This window comes from Branchiostoma belcheri, unplaced genomic scaffold, assembly GCF_001625305.1.
Source record: "Branchiostoma belcheri isolate BF01 breed outbred unplaced genomic scaffold, Haploidv18h27 scaffold31, whole genome shotgun sequence".
Classification (NCBI taxonomy): domain Eukaryota; kingdom Metazoa; phylum Chordata; class Leptocardii; order Amphioxiformes; family Branchiostomatidae; genus Branchiostoma; species Branchiostoma belcheri.
In genome coordinates this window covers 444,056-464,457 of record NW_017803921.1, presented here as the reverse complement: position 1 = coordinate 464,457, position 20,402 = coordinate 444,056, and the positions used below count along the sequence as shown (strand labels likewise).

Sequence of the window (20,402 nt, the reverse complement as noted above, 5' to 3'; positions counted from 1 at the left end):
ACCATTCTGTGTTTTGTGCTGAGTATCATATTCAATGGTTCTGTCGTTGTGTATTCTGTGTTGGGTGGCAAGTAATGTGCATTCGCAACATACAGGGATAAGGCCTGTTGTTAAACCCGTTCTGTGCATCAGACCAGTCTAGGACTCCTGGTGTTTCCTGACCTTATCACATAAATGAATGAGAAGTAGAGAAAAAAGGCAAAGTTGCCAAAGGAAATCGGACAAGGTCTGCTCTAAGAAACACGTCATCCCGTAGTTGTGATTATGGTTTATGAAGAAGACAATCCCGTCATCCTCTCGCTCACGTCCCAAAGCTGTCGCCCTGAAATTGGATGCCTTTTAAAGTCGCGTGTAAGTAAACATCCCAATGTGTCGTCTGAACAAAAAACAAACACAAAGTACCGATCTGTTGTGTTTTTAGAACGAACTGGTATAATTCATTTTATATCATACCCGGGCCGCGATAACGTTCGATAACGGGTTCCGGACCGGGCCGTACGTTACGGTACGGCCCGGTCCGGAACCCGTTATCGAACGCTTCCATGGCTTCCATAAAACGATTCGAACGCGTTTCGTCCTAACCGCGTGCGCTCCTTTCGAAAATTCGAATACAGAATCCGGACGTTGGAACTGATGTTGTTGCATTTGAGGGTTTAGGGGCACCAACTTTTGGCTCATCTTGCATTGAAAGGCGCGTTTTCTTGGGTGGGTATGATATAAATAAAATACAACACGGTATATTCCGCATCGCCCTCGGTCCCGGCCCTCCCGCGAGTCGGATCGCCCTCCGGCCTGCGGCCGTCGGGCGATCCGACCCGCGGTCGGGCCGATACCTCGGGCGATACGGAATACCCCGTGTTGTATTCTATATGTATCGTCATTAAGAGTAGAAAACTTCTATTCTATTCTATTCTATTCTATTCTATTCTATTCTATTCTATCCTATTCTATTCTATTCTATTCTATTCTATTCTATTCTATTCTATTCTATTCTATTCTATTCTATTCTATTCTATTCTATTCTATATAATACTGAGCAAAGCCCTATCTAGGGCATCCCGCTCAGGGTGCACGGCTATTGCGGCCGGTGGGGTGCGGTGAAGAAAAGTGTATGAAAACAAAACAAAACCGAACAAAAATTTGTGCATTTTGTGACTGGCCGCAACTAGCAATACCCGACTTACATCTGTGAGACGGGGTGGCCCAGGTGCAGGGCCAACCCCGTCTTGAATGTGTCGACAGATAGTCACTACGTGTTCCGGTAGTGCGTTCCATTCTATGATAGTTCTTGGGAAGTAACTGGATCTGAAAATGTTTGTTTTGCAACTGAGAGTCGGATGTCGCTGAGAGTCTGATGTCGCTTGCAAAGCATTCTCCAAAATTACACTGAAGCTGTTCCTAAAGTATTTATCGTGAGTCACTAAATGCAGATGTGTTTTTCAGGACTACTCAGGTCGTTTGAGGCATGCCCTCTGACCCACTATCTTGCTTTTCCACCTGCTTACGGGGAAAGGTCAGTTGATAAAAGGGGAGGGGGGTATGCTTTGTCGAAGTATCAAGTTAACAATGATACTGTCCCAAACTGCCATCACAGTTGTGTAGACACTGCATGGTTACATAGTTAGTTATTGCATGTGTAACCAATTCTGATAGATTTAGAATCACCTACGTTTCACTGATTGAGCTGCTCAACTAACTCTGACGTTTAAAGAACTTTCCCGACAGACGTATTGGGAAATACCGGTTTTACCTGATCCAACCTGTATTAACTGTAAGGTGTGATGAAGATTGCATCATCTGCTGATAGATTTCTTCTAAAAGTCCGCCGGCAAAACAGTTTGATCATTGGTCAAAAGTCAGTGTTTGGAACTGAAGAAGAAGAAGAAACGTAGCAAAAACAATATGTTTCCCTTCGGTAAACATAATAATTGGTCCCCTTGGTGACTTTAAGTGCAAATAAAACTGGATTTTTGTATATACAGTTGCAACGTATCATGAGCTCTTTCTAACGGAGAAGAGATATTCTAATAGCTTATTAGAAGTTACGTTCGGTAGAGAATTTCGTCCTTTTTGTTTCATTCGGCCAGTCTTTCCCTCCTGACATCTACTTGGTTTTCATTCACATGGTGATGTATCGGACTCCTAACCTCGGAACGAAACAAAACATGACGAATATCACAGGTCATAGGTCACATCGACCTGCTAACCCACTTTCACTTAATTGCACACTTAGGGATACACCCAACATGATATTCCCCCACTGTACAACTTGAGAACGGTTTAGTCTTGGAGGATGTTTTCCAAGGTACATCCGCGGTGCGTTTTGGCTCTGTTGACGATACAATGGACTTTAGGACTCTACTCTACAGACGCAACAGGTTAGATTTTGTTGTTTGTCTTTTCAGAAAGGGCAGTGACCTAGTTTCACATGAAGATATTTGAAGTACACGAGATATGAACTGAAAATAACTTATTTCAAGACCCGATTAACTAAGAATTGGTGTTAATAAGGTGTTAATGAGATAACCCCTTTATTTTGTATGTCATAAACTTTTTTTAATGTTTTGTGTTTGTATGTGGACGTGTGACCCGGCATACGCGGAAATGGATTAAAAAAAAATCGAAAAGCAAGTTTAAGATTCTAACTCAATCTGGTTAACTATACATCACATAGAACTTGTTTTATAATGATTGATTGTGATAAGTGTTCATCGTTTTAAAAGGTTAAAAAAAACTCGGACTTCTTATAACATATCTAGGACCAGCCCCGCATTTCTTCCTTCGTTGAGATTGTTGTGACGTTAGGCCACACCGATTTGAATTTTTGGATGACATCCGCGCGCGCATTGATTTTCGCTTGTTCTAAAAAAAAATCATGTCTTTTGAGGCTTCACGGAACTCCGGAACTCGGCTGGAACTCGGTACAGACTGCCGACTCATGGATGCCGCAAAAGGGCGGCTTATCGTAAAACTTCTTTTGTACTACCGCAAAACATCAATTTTGTCATAAATCAACCTTTTGCACATGCGTACTAGCTACAATAACAATATAGATCACGAAGTTTGCAAGATGGCGACAGCGTCCTCAAAAATTACGTCAAAGTGCAGAGGACAACTGGAGGCGTTGTTGTCGACTGGTATGCCATCGACATTGGCGAGGGGGATGTAACGTTTGCTCAGCTTTACGAGCGACTCGTGGTAGCCAGCGAGTATCGCCCGGACAGACGTCCTTTCCAGAGCGGCCACCACGCGTTTCTATAGATTTGCAACGATGAGAGAAATAATGGGAGAGGAGTTGTGGTGGCCTTAAAGTGGGTCAGGACACTTCTCAGTTCGGCTGTTTTGTCCGTATTGTTGTTGACAAAACTGCAACAACTAAAGCCGAAGATTGTCAGCAGAAGTGAGCTTTGGAGGTAAGAATAGTTCAGTTATTTTTTTGTTTGTTTTGTTTTTCTGATTTCGATCCAGAATCTGGGAACGCAGCAAAATTTATGGGGAGGGGCGCGTACACGTGTTATGATACAAAATAAAGTTGTCAATGATTTACAGTAGTTTTATGTAGATTATGATGTTGTAATCATATGGCAAATTTCCAACAAAATGCATTTCTTCATGCAAGTTTTTGTTGATTTTCTGTTTCTGTTCTGTTTATGTTTTTTTTTTAAATATTGAGCTCTCGCAAATTTTCACAAAATTTCCTCTTTGGAAAATGCTTTTTTATTTCTCTGTTTTACATCCGTTTTGTGCAGGGCTCTTTCATGTAGTGCACCAGGTATATTACTATTCTGCGCAAGTCAAGTCTAGGGCACTGGCCATTCTGCCACTGGTATATGCTGGCAGTGTGGGGAAACAGACACGCTTCCCATCCCTCCAGAGAAACTGCAGAGTTTTAGTGCATTCACCCAGTGTGCCAGGTAGGTTAAATATAATTATGTACCTCATGTTTTAATTGTACATTCATTCTCACCTGCATTAGTAATGTTGTAACTTACAATACACTTTATTTCAATTTTATTTGGAAACATACATTCCAAGTAAATCAATTTTGCATACCATGTCCTTTTTCTGTAGGTGTGCAAAGCTGGTGTTGGAGAGCTTACAAGAGTGAAGAGAAAGCTGAAGAGGAAAAGATCTAGAGAGGAAGAAGATGGACAACTAAACAGGTGGATACTGTTTCTGCTCTACCTTTTACATTTTGCCCAAAATATTGATCTCAAACTTTTATCTGAAATAAAATCCACATCTATTCAATCCCCTTGTCATATGCACTTCTACAGGGTATAAAGTATAAACTATATACTGTATATATAATGTATATATCTACCTACAATGTAGGTAAAGCAATGCCTTTTACGTTTTTCTGTAGGGAGAAAAAACTGCGAAGGAGGAAGCTGCAAAGTAGGAAGCTGCGAAGGAGGATGAGACCAGAATAAGACTATCTACATCTATCTCCTGCAAATAAAAACTTGTTTGTTTGATGCAGTCACTGTGTCCTGTGGTTCAATCCGCAATATCGGCTTTGTATTCCTGTGGTTAAGCAGCATTTTTTTTTGGCTGGATTTTTTTTTCGCCCTCTCGCATTAGTTTTGTGGTCCCCAGAGGATGTCATCCATAAATCAGTGTGGCCTTAATACGTATACAACATCGCCTTAAGGGTTCTGCAGACAACTTAACCAGGGCTCGAAGTACGTTCTTCTGCATACCTGCACTTCACAGTATCGGAGAATTAAAACTAGTAAGCAATTGGCAAACCGACTGTGTCCAATGGGACTTGAGGACTGTAGTTGGCTTCCTGTGCCCTTGTTCTAAAACATTTCCTAGACTGTACAAAATCTTATTTCACATTTCTTAATGGTGTCGGCACTTGTGACATATGCTATTGGGAGAGCTGGCTACTTCCTCCTTGCAGCCAAGGGCTGAATTGCATTGTGGGGAGGTAACAACCGGTGGGGCTGAATCGCTAGAGTCTGGTGGGGCTGAAGTGGTTGCCGTTTGACGCTAACTCAAGTGAGCCTTAATAAGTATTCCAGGTGTGGCCATAAGACTGTAATTAAGGTTTGAACCTCTCACACCGAGAATGATCCCACCCCTACTCCTTTCTAAATGTATGGTGGGTTATTAAACGCGCGTGGGGTGTGGCTCTCCCCAAACATGGGACCTCCATTTAACAGGCCTATCTAAAGGGGGGAGGGGGGGGGGGCTAACAGAAGCATTTTTGTCATCGTAACCATCAAATTGAATCTCGTGTGTAAAATACACTCTTAGCACACTTTACCCTTGTGACTAATGCAGCTGGAAAATCTACCCAACTCTCCACACAAGAAACTACACCCGAGGCCTTTTCCACTGCTTGGAGTACATCCGGGGTACTGTCCGGTGACGTAACAACGCCTCCACCAACCACAGCCATTGAAGAATCTACCGATGTAACCGATACTACCGATACTGATACAACGCTCCATGCGATGGATGGAGGAACTGCAACTCAGATGACTACTCCCTCACAAGTCACGACACCCAGTACGTCATGCGCCACGCCCTGTCACCTGTACGCCACATGTGTCACACGGCAGTCTGGTCACACGTGTGTTTGTAGCTCTGGATATCAAGGGAACGGCACCATCTGTACCCTGGGTAAGAGTTCAGGCCATACTTTCTTAAGTGTCCCAGTTAAAACATTGTATGGAAATAATTTGCGAAACATCTAGCTCTATTCATTGACTACAATTGATAATGAATCCATAAATTATTTCATCAGGTTGGTGAATACGTTGGTGAAACGTTTCGATGATCGTCAGTGATCTTGAATATCAGTTCATAATGAAGTATTCATTGCAGCCATTACAGTGTTTTTATGGAGAAGGCGATCTTCACAGGCATTCTTTGTTTCTAACAGCTGCTGAACAGGTAATCCTGGAGATGACCATGAACATCAGCTACACGGCAGACCTGGCTGACTCCAGCTCACAGGCGTTCAGAACTCTGGCACGCACGGTCTCCAGCAAGGTGAGGCTGATAGAAAAATGACCCATGGCTGCTTTTTATCTTTGTTAAGAATCGCATTGTTTTGAATGTTGATGTCAACGTACTCTTACAATGGCATTGCCTTTTGAATTTGATTACATTGTGTTCTTGTATTCTTGACGTAGCCATCAAACTTTTCTATTTCTGACTGATGGACGACGAAGACAGCCTAAGACTCAATGGATTTTCTAAATTCATGGAATGTAACTGTTGAAGACGTCAAATTAACTTCCTTTGTTAAAAAATATAGCATTGTTTGCATGTAGATATTCGTGTACCTGTCGAGCTCGACCAGCGGCCTTCTCAGCGTCACGGTCAGCAGTTTCCGGCCAGGCAGTGTCGTGGCCACCGTGAACGCCAACTTCCAACAGAACACCTCGGTAGACGCCGCCAGCGTGGTGAACACATTGAAGCAGGCCGTTGCCAACGACACTGAGAATCCACTGGGGCTAGATACCAGCTCCTTCGTTTTGTAAGTTGTTTGTGCCTAATTTCTTAACTTTGTTTATCAAGCTTTAGTAACCTTCGTAATGTTTCTAATATTTCCACTAGCTTTTTCTACCAATATCGTACATATGGTATTGCATTATGAATTCGACAGGATTGGGCCTCAGCTAGTCCTCTTGTTGGCACACATTGATGACGACTTCATTTCTTTCATTCCAAATGTGAACAGGTGTCCAGTTAGTGGCTGTGGTGTCAGCCCAACCGCCCCTGTGACCAACACGGAAATGGCAACGAACATGACCACGGCTGTTGAAGAATCCACCGATACAACCGAAATGTTTTCCGTCGGTACCGAATTTACAACGGTAGATTCTTTTACGATAGGAACTACAACCGAGGCCTTGTCTACTGGTTTAAGTACTAGTACATTCGGGGCTCTTTCCAGTGACGTAACAACGTCGACGTCTCCACCCACCACAACTGCTGAGAGATCTACCGATACAACCGACTTGTCGTCTGTTGGTACCGAGGCTACAACGGTAGCTTCTTTTACTGTAGGAACTACAACCGAGGCCTTGTCGACTGGTTTGAGTACATCCAGGGATTTTTCAAGTGACGTAACAACGTCTTCACCCACCACAGCTTCTGAAAGATCTACCGATACAACCGACTTGTCGTCTGTTGGTACCGAAGTTACAACGGTAGCTTCTTTTACTGTAGGAACTACAACCGAGGCCTTGCCGACTGGTTTGAGTACATCTAGGGCTTTTTCAAGTGACGTAACAACGTCTTCACCAACCACAGCTTCTGAGAGATCTACCGATACAACCGACTTGTCGTCTGTTGGTACCGAAGTTACAACGGTAGCTTCTTTTACTATAGGAACTACAACAGAGGCCTTGTCGACTGGTCTGAGTACATCCAGGGCTTTTTCAAGTGACGTAACAACGTCTTCACCAACCACAGTTGCTGAGAAATCTACCGATACAACCGAATTATCGTCCGTCGGGACCGAAGTAACGACGGAAAAGTCTGTTACGGTACGAACTACAACCGAGGCCTCCTCAACTGGTTTACGTACATCCGGGGTACCGTCCAGTGACGTAACAACAGCACGACCAACCATAGCTGTTGAAATATCTACTGATGCAATCGAATTATCGTCTGTTGGTACTGAAGTTACAACGATAGCTTCTTTTACTGTAGGAACTACAACCGAGGCCTTGTCGACTGGTTTGAGTACTAGTACATCCGGGGCTCTTTCCAGTGACGTAACAACGTCTCCACCAACCACAGCTGCTGAAAGATCTACCGATACAACCGAATCATCATCTGTTGGTACCAAAGTTACAACCGTAGATTCTTTTACGATACGAACTACAACCGAGGCCTTGTCTGGTTTCAGTACTGATACTACTGATACTACGGCAACTGATACTACCACGCTCCATGCGACGGGTGGAGGAGCTTCAATTCAGAAGACAACGTCTGAAAGCATGTCGTCATCATCTACTGACGTAACAGATGAAACGTCATCTACAGATGTTTCCGTGACAACAGTCGATACAACGTACGTTGCAACGTCTACCGCAACAGACCGAACGACAGGACCACCAACGTCTACAACCGCTACAACAAACGTTTCTACCGACACAACGCATGGCATTACAACGGATATATCAACTGCAGAGGTTCCAACTAGCTATTCGGCTACATCTGGGCCTACTACGTTAGGAAAGAGAGAAACAACCGAAGAAACAACTCAAAGGTCTCTCACAACGTTTACATCGCCTACTAGTCAGTCAACAAGCCAAGGAACAACTGTACGGACATCCACTCCTCAACCAACCGCCACAAGTCCACAAGGTGCGGCCGAGACAACGACTTTATCGCCAGCTACAACCACTCAATCTGACACAACAAGGAAAACTACAACAATGGAAACAACAGTGGTTCATACTACATCGCTTGACCTAGGTACTGCGGACGAAACCACAACGCCACCAGCTACTACACTAAACACAGAGGAAACTACCATCAACACAGCAACTGGTAGGACTGCTACACAGAAGACCACCATGGTACCTACAGCGACAAACACAAAATACACAAAAGGCTCGACAGGGGAAACCACTGCAGCGACAATCGCAAACGAAGCCACTGGTACCGCTGATGAAACAACAGTATTTACAGCTACATCATCGACACGTCGTACAACGGGTGAGACCACGGTACCTCCAACAACGTATGGTAGCACTGCTACGCAAAGTACCACGCAAAGGCGCGGGACCACGGAAGCTACATCAACGTCTGCAGAACTCGGTACATCGGAAGAAACAACATACCTGCAAGTGACAACGGTAATCGCTGAAGAAACAACCGAGAAAGATACAACGAGGCTAGGTACCACGGACGAAACACCAATGCCAGCGACAGTAACAACGAGGCTAGGTACCACAGTAGAGACACCAATGCCAGCGACAGTGACGACGGAGCTAGGTACCACGGTAGAGACGTTAGAGCTTCTAACCTCTACAACGGATTTAGGTACCACGGACGAGACGCGAATGCCACCAACCTCTACAACAGATCTAGGTAGCACGGAAGAAGCACCCATGCCTACAACGTTTACAACCGAAAGAGGGACTACGGTAGAGACACCGGCCCCTGCGACTTCCACAGTTGAGCTTGATACTACTGATGAGACACCAATGCCTCCAACCTCTACAGTTGAGCTAGATACCACGGATGAGACACCAATGCCTCAAACCTCTACTGTTGAGCTAGATACTACAGAGGAGAGAGCAACGCCTATAATTTCAACAGTGGAGCTGGGTACTACCGTAGAGACCTCGGTGCCTCCAACGTCTACAACCAAGCTAGGTACCACGGTAAAGACGCCAATGTCTGCGACAGTTACAGCGGATGTAGGTACCACGGTAGAGACATCGATGCCTCCGACCTCTACAGTTGAGCTGGGTACCACGGTGGAGACCCCAGTTTCTTCAACGTCTACCACCGAATTAGGTACTACGGACGATACTCCGATGCCCCTAACTTCTACTATTGAACTAGGTACTACAAAAGTCACAGCAGCACCTCCGACCACTACAGCCAAGCTCGGAACCACAGTAGATACCTCGATGCCAGCAACTCTTGTCACGACAGATGTAGTTGTAACAGGTGAAACAACATTAACACCGGTACCAACACCAACTACCACAACAGAGCAGGGTACCACAAAGAAAACCACGGTACTGCAAACCTCCACGAGGGAGTTCGGTACCTCGGGAGAAACCACGACTGCTGCGACTGTGAGCGGCAACAGCCAGAGAACAACTATACGGACATCCACTATTCAACAAACCGCCACAAGTCCACCGGTTACGACGGAATTTTCAACAGAAGTGGTAACAACGGGCTCAGGAGTAGACACGACGGAGTCCACAACAAATTTCTCTACAGCACCAGTTACTGAGATTTCGTCGACAACAATGCGCACTACGTCACAGTCAGGTACACCGGAATCGACAACGTCAAGGACAGTGATGACGTCAGCAGCACAGTCTGCTATACCGGAGTTGACGACGTCAGGGACAATGATGACGTCAGCAGCACAGTCTACAGCGGGGAGGACGAAACAAACAACTTCAGGGGTGTTCACTACCGACATTGTGACAGAAACGTCAGGTAAGGAACAATGTCAAGTGTGCAAGTCTGGCCATGTTGTGTCCTATAATGTCGTGGGTGAGGAAGATTGACATGCTGAATGAGCGTCAATAGATTCGACGCAGGAAATGGGGCGGCCTTGAGTATAGGTTGACAGCTCTTGGGTGGGGAAGGGCAAAATAACAGGACCTCGAAAGGTTAGGCAGAAAGTGATGTAAACTTGAAGGTCATGAAAGCTCAAAATACTTAGAGAGTCTGAAATCTACTATTTCTTATTTTCTATGTTCAGCAGAGACACAGTCGACGACACCATCTTCAACTGAACAGACTGAGCAAACGACACCGACAGAAACTACATCAGATCGAAGGACTAGTAGCAGCACCATGGTGCCCTCAACGCGAGGTACAACAGACGAGAGAAGCACGGTACCTCCTGGTACCACCACGCCATCAAGGGACACAACTCAAACCATAGGTACTGCTACAGCAGCCACACATCGCCGCACAGCGACTTCAGAAATTACAACGGAACAGTCGAATAAAGCTGCTACCGACATGACTACAATACCAAAGACCGGCACCACAAGTACTGATCAAACTACTGCGGTAACCATTGGCACATCGTCGACTATGAATACTCCAGAAGAAACAACGATGACTACTATNTGAATACACCAGAAGAAACAACGATGACTACTATGCCAAAGACCGGTACCACAAATACTGATCGATCTACTGCGGTAACCATTGGTACATCGTCGACTATGAATACTCCATATGAAACAACGATGACTACGCGAACAAGTACCGACACAACCTTGGGCACAACAGAAAGAAAAAGTTCTACTACAGAAAAACGGTCTGGAGAAACAACAGTTACTGCGGCACCTGGTACCACAGAAACCATCACCATGGAAGTCGAAACAACTGGAAACTTTGGAAGCACAAGGGAAACAACTACGTCACAGACTTCCACTGAGACAACTACAGAAGCTACAACAAGACAAGGTGCGGCCGAGACAACGACTTTATCGCCGGCTACAACCACTCAATCTGGCACAACAAGGAAAACTACAACAATGGAAACAACAGTGGTTCATACTACATCGCTTGACCTAGGTACTGCGGACGAAACCTCAACGCCACCAGCTACTAAACTAAACACAGAGAAAACTACCATCAACACAGCAACTAGTAGGACTACTACACAGAAAACCACCATGGTACCTACAGCAACAATACACAAAAGGCTCGACAGGGGAAACCACTGCAGCGACAATTGCAAACGAAGCTACTGGTACCACTGATGAAACAACAGTATCTACAGCCACATCATCGACACGTCGTACAACGGGTGAAACCACGGTACCTCCAACAACGTATGGTAGCACTGCGACGCAAAGTACCACACAAAGGCGCGGGACCACGGAAAGCACCACGGAAGCTACATCAACGTCTGCAGAACTCGGTACATCGGAAGAAACAACATACCTGCAAGTGACAACGGTAATCGCTGAAGAAACAACCGAGAAAGATACAACGAGGCTAGGTACCACGGACGAAACACCAATGCCAGCGACAGTAACAACGAGGCTAGGTACCACAGTAGAGACACCAATGCCAGTGACAGTGACGACGGAGCTAGGTACCACGGTAGAGACGTTAGAGCTTCTAACCTCTACAACGGATTTAGGTACCACGGACGAGACGCCAATGCCCCCAACCTCTACAACAGATCTAGGTAGCACGGAAGAAGCACCCATGCCTACAACGTTTACAACCGAAAGAGGGACTACGGTAGAGACACCGGCCCCTGCGACTTCCACGATTGAGCTTGATACTACTGATGAGACACCAATGCCTCCAACCTCTATAGTTGAGCTAGATACCACGGATGAGACACCAATGCCTCAAACCTCTACTGTTGAGCTAGATACTACAGAGGAGAGAGCAACGCCTATAATTTCAACAGTGGAGCTGGGTACTACCGTAGAAACCTCAGTGACGCAAAGGTCTACAACCAAGCTAGGTACCACGGTAAAAACACCAATGCCTGCGACAGTTACAAAGGACGTAGGTACCACGGTAGAGACATTGATGCCCCCGACCTCTACAGTTGAGCTGGGTACCACAGTGGAGACCCCAGTTCCGTCAACGTCTACCACCGATTTAGGTACTACTGACGATACCCCGATACCTCTATCGTCTACAATTGAACTTGGTACTACGCACGCCACAGCAGCACCTCCGACTTCTACAGTGAAGCTAGGTACCACGGTAGATACCTCGATTCCACCAACCGTCGTCACGACAGATGTAGTTGTAACTGGTGAAACAACATTAACACCAACACCAACTACCACAACAGAGCAGGGTACCACGAAGAAAACCACGGTACTCCAAACCTCCACAAGGGGGTTCGGTACCTCAGGAGAAACCACGACTGCTGCGACTGTGAGCGGCAACAGCCAGAGAACAACTATACGGACATCCACTATTCAACCAACCGCCACAAGTCCACGGGTTACGACGGAATTTTCAACAGAAGTGGTAACAACGGGCTCAGGAGTAGACACAACGGAGTCCACAACAAGTTTCTCTACAGCACCAGTTACTGAGATTTCGTCGACAACAATGCGCACTACGTCACAGTCAGGTACACCGGAATCGACAACGTCAAGGACAGTGATGACGTCAGCAGCACAGTCTGCTATACCGGAATTGATGACGTCACGGACAATGATGACGTCAGCAGCACAGTCTACAGCGGGGTCGACAGAACAAACAACTTCAGGGGTGTTCACTACCGACATTGTGACAGAAACGTCAGGTAAGGAACAATGTCAAGTGTGCAAGTCTGGCCATGTTGTGTCCTATAATGTCGTGGGTGAGGAAGATTGACATGCTGAATGAGCGTCAATAGATTCGACGCAGGAAATGGGGCGGCCTTGAGTATAGGTTGACAGCTCTTGGGTGGGGAAGGGCAAAATAACAGGACCTCAAAAGGTTAGGCAGAAAATGATGCAAACTTGAAGGTCACGAAAGCTAAAAATGCTTAGAGAGTCTGAAATCTACTATTTCTTATTTTCTATGTTCAGAAGAGACACAGTCGACGACACCATTTTCAACTGAGCAGACTGGGCGGACAACACCGACAGAAACCACGCTAGGAGCGACCGGTAGCAGCACCATGATGCCTTCAACGCGAGGTACAACAGACGAGAGAAGCACGGTACCACCCAGTACTACCACGGCATCAAGGGACACAACTCAAACCATAGGTACTGCTACAGCAGCCACACAGCGCATCACAGCGACTTCAGAAATAACTACAACGGAAGAGACCAGTGGAACGCAGACAACTGTCGTCACTTTTGAAATGACCACCACGGAAGAAACTACACTTCGACAATCTACAACAGAATACTTCGAGTAAAGGTGCTACTGACATGACTACTATACCAAAGACCGACACCACAAATACTGATCAAACTACTGTGGTAACCATTGGCACATCAACGACTATGACTTCTCCGGAAAAAACAACGATGACTACTATGCCAAAGACCGGTACCACAAACACTGATCAAACTACTGCGGTAACCATTGTTACATCGTCGACTATGAATACTCCAGAAGAAACAACGTTGACTACGCGAGCAAGTACTGGGACAACCTTGGGTACAACAGAAAGACGAAGTTCTACTACAGAAAGGAGGACTGGAGAAACAACAGCTACTACGCCACCTGGTACCACAGAAATCATCACCATGGAAGTCGAAACAACTGGTATCTTTGGAAGGGAAACAAGTACGTCGCAGACCTCCACTGAGACAACTACAGAAGCTACAACAAGACAAGGTGCGGCCGAGACAACGACTTTATTACCGGGTGCAACCACTCAATCTGACACAACAAGGAAAACTACAACAATGGAAACAACTGTGGTTCTTACTACATCGCTTGACCTAGGTACTGCGGGCGAAACCTCAACGCCACCAGCTACTACACTCAACACAGAGGAAACTACCATCAACACAGCAACTGGTAGGACTACTATACAGAAATCCACCATGGTATCTACAGCAACATACACAAAAGGCTCAACAGGGGAAACCACTGCAGCGACAATTGCAAACGAACCCACTGGTACCACTGATGAAACAACAGTATCTACAGCTACATCATCGACACGTCGTACAACGGGTGAAACCACCGTACCTCCAACAACGTATGGTAGCACTGCGACGCAAAGTACCACACAAAGGCGCGGGACCACGGAAAGCACCATGGAAGCTACATCAGCGTCTGCAGAACTCGGTACATCGGAAGAAACAACATACCTTCAAGTGACAACGGCAATCGCTGAAGAAACAACCGAGAAAGATACAGGCACTACGGAAAAGGCCACAGTACCACCATCTACCTCCATGCAAACTACTAGTACATCGTTTGGCACCATGGCAACGAGTACTGGGAGAGGTACTACAACAGGAAGCACTGAAGAGACCACAATGTCAACAATTACTACCACTGGGCACAGGGGAACTTTGGAGCTCACCACAGCACTGAACACAAGTAAGACAGAACAGACCACCGTCCGCACTGGTACAGAACAAACTACGCTTCTGTCATCGAGTACAGTAACTGAAGACAGTAGGGGTACTGATAAAACCACCACCATGAAAACTACACCCGCAGAGCAGGGAAGCACGGAGAATACCGACATGCCGTCGACATCGACAGATGTGCCGGGTACTACGGTAGACACCACGATACTACAATTTACAACTGAGACTGGTCTGACAGGCAGTACGGATAACTCTGCGTTTTCTCCTACAACTACAAGCCAGAGGAGTACCGCGACAGATGGTACAACGCTTCCAACTACCACGGCAGAGACCACGCTACCACAAACTACCACGGCATTGACTGAGAGGGGTAGTACAACAGAAACCACGGTACCTCCCAGCACCGCATCTGAACGCGACACTACAGAGGAAACGACAATAATTGTAAGTACTTCTGATGACGTGGATAGTACAGAAGAAATCACGCCACTTGAAACAGGAACTACCAATATGTCTTCCGTCGGTACAATAGAAGCTTCTTTTACGGAAGGAACTACCACAATCGAGGCCTTGTCGGTAAGTACATCCGAGGTACTCTCCAGTGACGTAACAACGCCTCCACCAACCACAGCCGTTGAAGAAACTACCGATACAACCGAAATGTTTCCGTTGGCACCGAATTTACAACGGTTACAACCGAGGGTTTTGTCGACCGGTTTTCAGTACTGATATTACCGATACTGATACTACGCTCCATGCGACGGATGGAGAACAGCAACTAAGATGACTACTCCCTCACAAGTCACGACACCCAATACGTCATGCGCCACGCCCTGTCACCTGTACGCCACATGTGTCACACGGCAGTCTGGTCACACGTGTGTCTGTAGCTCTGGATATCAAGGGAACGGCACCATCTGTACCCTGGGTAAGAGTTCAGGCCATACTTTCTTAATTGTCCCAGTTAAAACATTGCATGGAGACAATAGACGAAACATCTAGCTCATATTTGTTGACTACAATTCATAATGAATCCTTAAATTGTTTCATCAGGTTGGTGAATATAACGTTCTTTACTCACAACCACTTGTTCACAAGAGTCAACGTTTTGATGATCGTCAGTGATCTTGAATATCAGTTCATAATGAAGTATTCATTTCAGCCATTACAGTGTTTTATTGGAGAAGGCGATCTTGACAGGCATTCTTTGTTTCTAACAGCTGCTGAACAGGTAAGCCTGGAGATGACCATGAACATCAGCTACACGGCAGACCTGGCTGACTCCAGCTCACAGGCGTTCAGAACTCTGGCACGCACGGTCTCCAGCAAGGTCAGGCTGATAGAAAAATGACCCATGGCTGCTTTTTTATTCTTTTGTTTAAGAATCGCATTGTTTTGAATGTTGATGTCAACGTACTCTTACAATGGCATTGCCTTTTGTATTTGATTACATTGTGTTCTTGTATTCTTGACGTAGCCATCAAACGTTTCTATTTTCTGTAATTATAATGACTGATGGACGACGAAGACAGCCAATGACACAATGGATTTTCTAAATTCATGGAAGATAACTGTTGAAGACTTTAAATTAACTTCCTTTGTTAAAAAATACAGTATTGTTTGCATGTAGATATTCGTGTACCTGTCGAGCTCGACCAGTGGCCTTCTCAGCGTCACGGTCAGCAGTTTCCGGCCAGGCAGTGTCGTGGCCACCGTGAACGCCAACTTCCAACAGAACGCCTCGGTAGACGCCGCCAGCGTGATGAACACATTGAGGCAGGCCGTTGCCAACGACACTGAGAATCCACTGGGGCTAAGTACCAGCTCCTTCGTTTTGTAAGTTGTTTGTGCCTAATCTCTTAACTTAACTTAACTGTTTATCAAGCTTTAGTAACCTTCGTAATGTTTCTAATATTTCCACTACTTTTTCTACCAATATCGTACATATGGTGTTGCATTATGAATTCGACAGGATTGGGTCTCAGACAGTTCTCTTGTTGGCATACATTGATGGCGACTTCATTTCTTTCATTCCAAATGAGAACAGGTGTCCAGTTAGTGGCTGTGGTGTCAGCCCAACCGCCCCTGTGACCAACACGGAAATGGCAACGAACATGACCACGGCTGTTGAAGAATCTACCGATACAACCGAAATGTTTTCCGTCGGTACCGAATTTACAACGGTAGATTCTTTTACGGTAGGAACTACAACCGAGGCCTTGTCGACTGGTTTGAGTACTAGTACATCCGGGGCTCTTTCCAGTGACGTAACAACGTCTCCACCAACCACCGCTGTTGAAATATCTACTGATACAACCGAATTATCGTCTGTCGGGACAAAAGTAACGACGGAAAATTCTGTTACGGTACGAACTACAACCGAGGCCTCCTCAACTGGTTTGAGTACATCCGGGGTACCGTCCAGTGACGTAACAACAGCTCGACCAACCACAGCTGTTGAAATATCTACTGATGCAACCGAGTTGTCGTCTGTTGGTACCGAAGTTACAACGGTAGCTTCTTTTACTGTAGGAACTACAACCGAGGCCTTGTCGACTGGTTTGAGTACTAGTACATCCGGTGCTCTTTCCAGTGACGTAACAACGTCTCCACCGACCACAGCTGCTGAGAGATCTACCGATACAACCGAATCATCGTCTGTTGGTACCGAAGTTACAACCGTAGATTCTTTTACGTTACGAACTACAACCGAGGCCTTGTCGACTGGTTTCAGTACTGATACTACCGATACTACGGCAACTGATACTACCACGCTCCATGCGACGGGTGGAGGAACTTCAACTCAGAAGACAACGTCTGAAAGCATATCGTCATCATCTACTGACGTAATAGATGAAACGTCTTCTACAGATGTTTCTGTGACAACAGTCGATACAACGTACGTTGCAACGTCTACAGCTCTTAACACAGCAAAAACTGCAACAGACCGAACGACAGGACCACCAACGTCTACAACCGCATTGGTGTCGGACGCTACAACAAAAGTTTCTACCGACACAACGCATGGCATTACAACGGATTTATCAACTGCAGAGGTTACAACTAGTTATTCGGCTACACCTAGGCCTTCTACGTTAGGAAAGAGAGAAACAACCGAAGAAACAACTGAAAGGCCTGTCACAACGTTTCCATCGCTTACTAGTCAGTCAACAAGCCAGAGAACAACTGTACGGACATCCACTCCTCAACCAACCGCCACAAGTCCACCGGTTACGACGGAATTTTCAACAGAAGTGGTAACAACGGGCTCAGGAATAGACACGACGGAGTCCACAACAAGTTTCTTTACAGCACCAGTTACTGAGGTTTCGTCGACAACGATGCGTAATACGTTACAGTCAGGCACACCGGAATCGACATCGTCAAGGACAGTGATGACGTCAGCAGCACAGTCTGCTATACCGGAATTGACGACGTCACGGACAATGATGACGTCAGCAGCACAGTCTACAGCGGGGTCGACAGAACAAACAACTTCAGGGGTGTTCACTACCGACATTGTGACAGAAACGTCAGGTAAGGAACAATGTCAAGTGTGCAAGTCTGGCCATGTTGTGTCCTATAATGTCGTGGGTGAGGAAGATTGACATGCTGAATGAGCGTCAATAGATTCGACGCAGGAAATGGGGCGGCCTTGAGTATAGGTTGACAGCTCTTGGGTGGGGAAGGGCAAAATAACAGGACCTCGAAAGGTTAGGCAGAAAGTGATGTAAACTTGAAGGTCATGAAAGCTCAAAATGCTTAGAGAGTCTGAAATCTACTATTTCTTATTTTCTATGTTCAGCAGAGACACAGTCGACGACACCATCTTCAACTGAACAGACTGAGCAAACGACACCGACAGAAACTACATCAGATCGAAGGACTAGTAGCAGCACCATGGTGCCCTCAACGCGAGGTACAACAGACGAGAGAAGCACGGTACCTCCTGGTACCACCACGCCATCAAGGGACACAACTCAAACCATAGGTACTGCTACAGCAGCCACACAGCGCCGCACAGCGACTTCAGAAATTACAACGGAACAGTCGAATAAAGCTGCTACCGACATGACTACAATACCAAAGACCGGCACCACAAGTACTGATCAAACTACTGCGGTAACCATTGGCACATCGTCGACTATGAATACACCAGAAGAAACAACGATGACTACTATGCCAAAGACCGGTACCACAAATACTGATCGAACTACTGCGGTAACCATTGGTACATCGTCGACTATGAATACTCCATATGAAACAACGATGACTACGCGAACAAGTACCGACACAACCTTGGGCACAACAGAAAAAAAAAGTTCTACTACAGAAAAAGGGTCTGGAGAAACAACAGTTACTGCGGCACCTGGTACCACAGAAACCATCACCATGGAAGTCGAAACAACTGGAAACTTTGGAAGCACAAGGGAAACAACTACGTCACAGACTTCCACTGAGACAACTACAGAAGCTACAACAAGACAAGGTGCGGCCGAGACAACGACTTTATCGCCGGCTACAACCACTCAATCTGGCACAACAAGGAAAACTACAACGATGGAAACAACAGTGGTTCTTACTACATCGCTTGACCTAGGTACTGCGGACGAAACCTCAACGCCACCAGCTACTAAACTCAACACAGAGAAAACTACCATCAACACAGCAACTAGTAGGACTACTATACAGAAATCCACCATGGTATCTACAGCAACATACACAAAAGGCTCGACAGGGGAAACCACTGCAGAGACAATTGCAAACGAGGCAACTGGTACCACTGATGAAACAACAGTATTTACAGCTACATCATCGACACGTCGTACAACGGGTGAAACCACGGTACCTCCAACAACGTATGGTAGCACTGCGACGCAAAGTACCACACAAACTCAGTTGGTGTAAGGCGTCCCACGGTGCCAATTTACTGATTTTTCAGGTCCTTTCGGAAAAATGCCATAACTCAGCCGTAGCTGGTCAGAAATGGTTCAAACTTGTGGGAAAGGCAAAATACAACTTGTTGAGTGTTGAAATATTACTTTCATGTTGTTATATTTCTTATATTTTCATATTTCTATGTCTGATATGATGCATAATTCTTAAACAGAAAACGTAAATCGAGGAACTATAGCCAACATCATAGACAGACGCTTTTTGGAGGGTACATTCTTACATCTGTCACCATTTAGAAACTGTTTTGATGTATTTGAAATGTTATTCCTGCTTTTTATGAAATATGTTTTTGTCCATTTCAATGCCATAATTTTAGGGTAACCCTAACTTCCTTGCCCTATATCAAAAGACAGTTCATGATAAGCAAAAGGATCTAAACAGGTTCTGGTAGTTCAGGACATTACCAATCATTCTACTTTGAATCTGACGTTCCCTGGGCATGGCTATAGTTCCTCAAAACGCTTCAAAGTTAAGATTATGAATCTTTACCTTCTTAGCAAATTCTAGCTGTCAATCACGTCGGTAGGCCAATTAGTCGTGTATTTAGCACCTCTATGAGACGTAATTATCTGTAATTTGCCCTTGCCACAAGACAAAAGGTTGGCTGTCTTTTGTTATGCGCAGTAATTGTTCACTACAGCTCGGCCCAGCTTTCCTTTTTTTTCAATATAGGTCTTGAAAGAAAATGTTTTACAGACAGTAACAAATTGACAACAATTGAATGAAAGGTTTATA

The 20,402-nt window shown here is 45.5% G+C and overlaps 1 protein-coding gene across 1 annotated transcript; it reads left to right on the top strand.

Moving 5' to 3' along the window:
* The first annotated feature begins 5,629 nt into the window (after positions 1 to 5,629).
* LOC109474422 lies at positions 5,630 to 18,550 on the top strand. Its single transcript, XM_019774717.1, has 8 exons — positions 5,630 to 5,634; positions 5,897 to 6,006; positions 6,291 to 6,491; positions 8,287 to 8,294; positions 15,972 to 16,041; positions 16,342 to 16,528; positions 18,071 to 18,248; positions 18,517 to 18,550. The coding sequence occupies exons 2-8, from the start codon at positions 5,920 to 5,922 to the stop codon at positions 18,548 to 18,550; spliced, it is 765 nt and encodes a 254-aa protein (XP_019630276.1). The 5' UTR covers positions 5,630 to 5,634; positions 5,897 to 5,919.
* The last annotated feature ends 1,852 nt before the right edge of the window (positions 18,551 to 20,402 follow it).

Coding starts and splice junctions, on each gene's coding strand:
- LOC109474422 (XM_019774717.1), top strand. CDS start 5,920: ATGACCATGAACATCAGCTACACGGCAGACCTGGCTGACTCCAGCTCA. Junction 16,042..16,341: donor CACGCACGGTCTCCAGCAAG/GTCAGGCTGATA, acceptor GTTTGCATGTAG/ATATTCGTGTACCTGTCGAG. Junction 16,529..18,070: donor TGAGAATCCACTGGGGCTAA/GTACCAGCTCCT, acceptor AATACGTTACAG/TCAGGCACACCGGAATCGAC.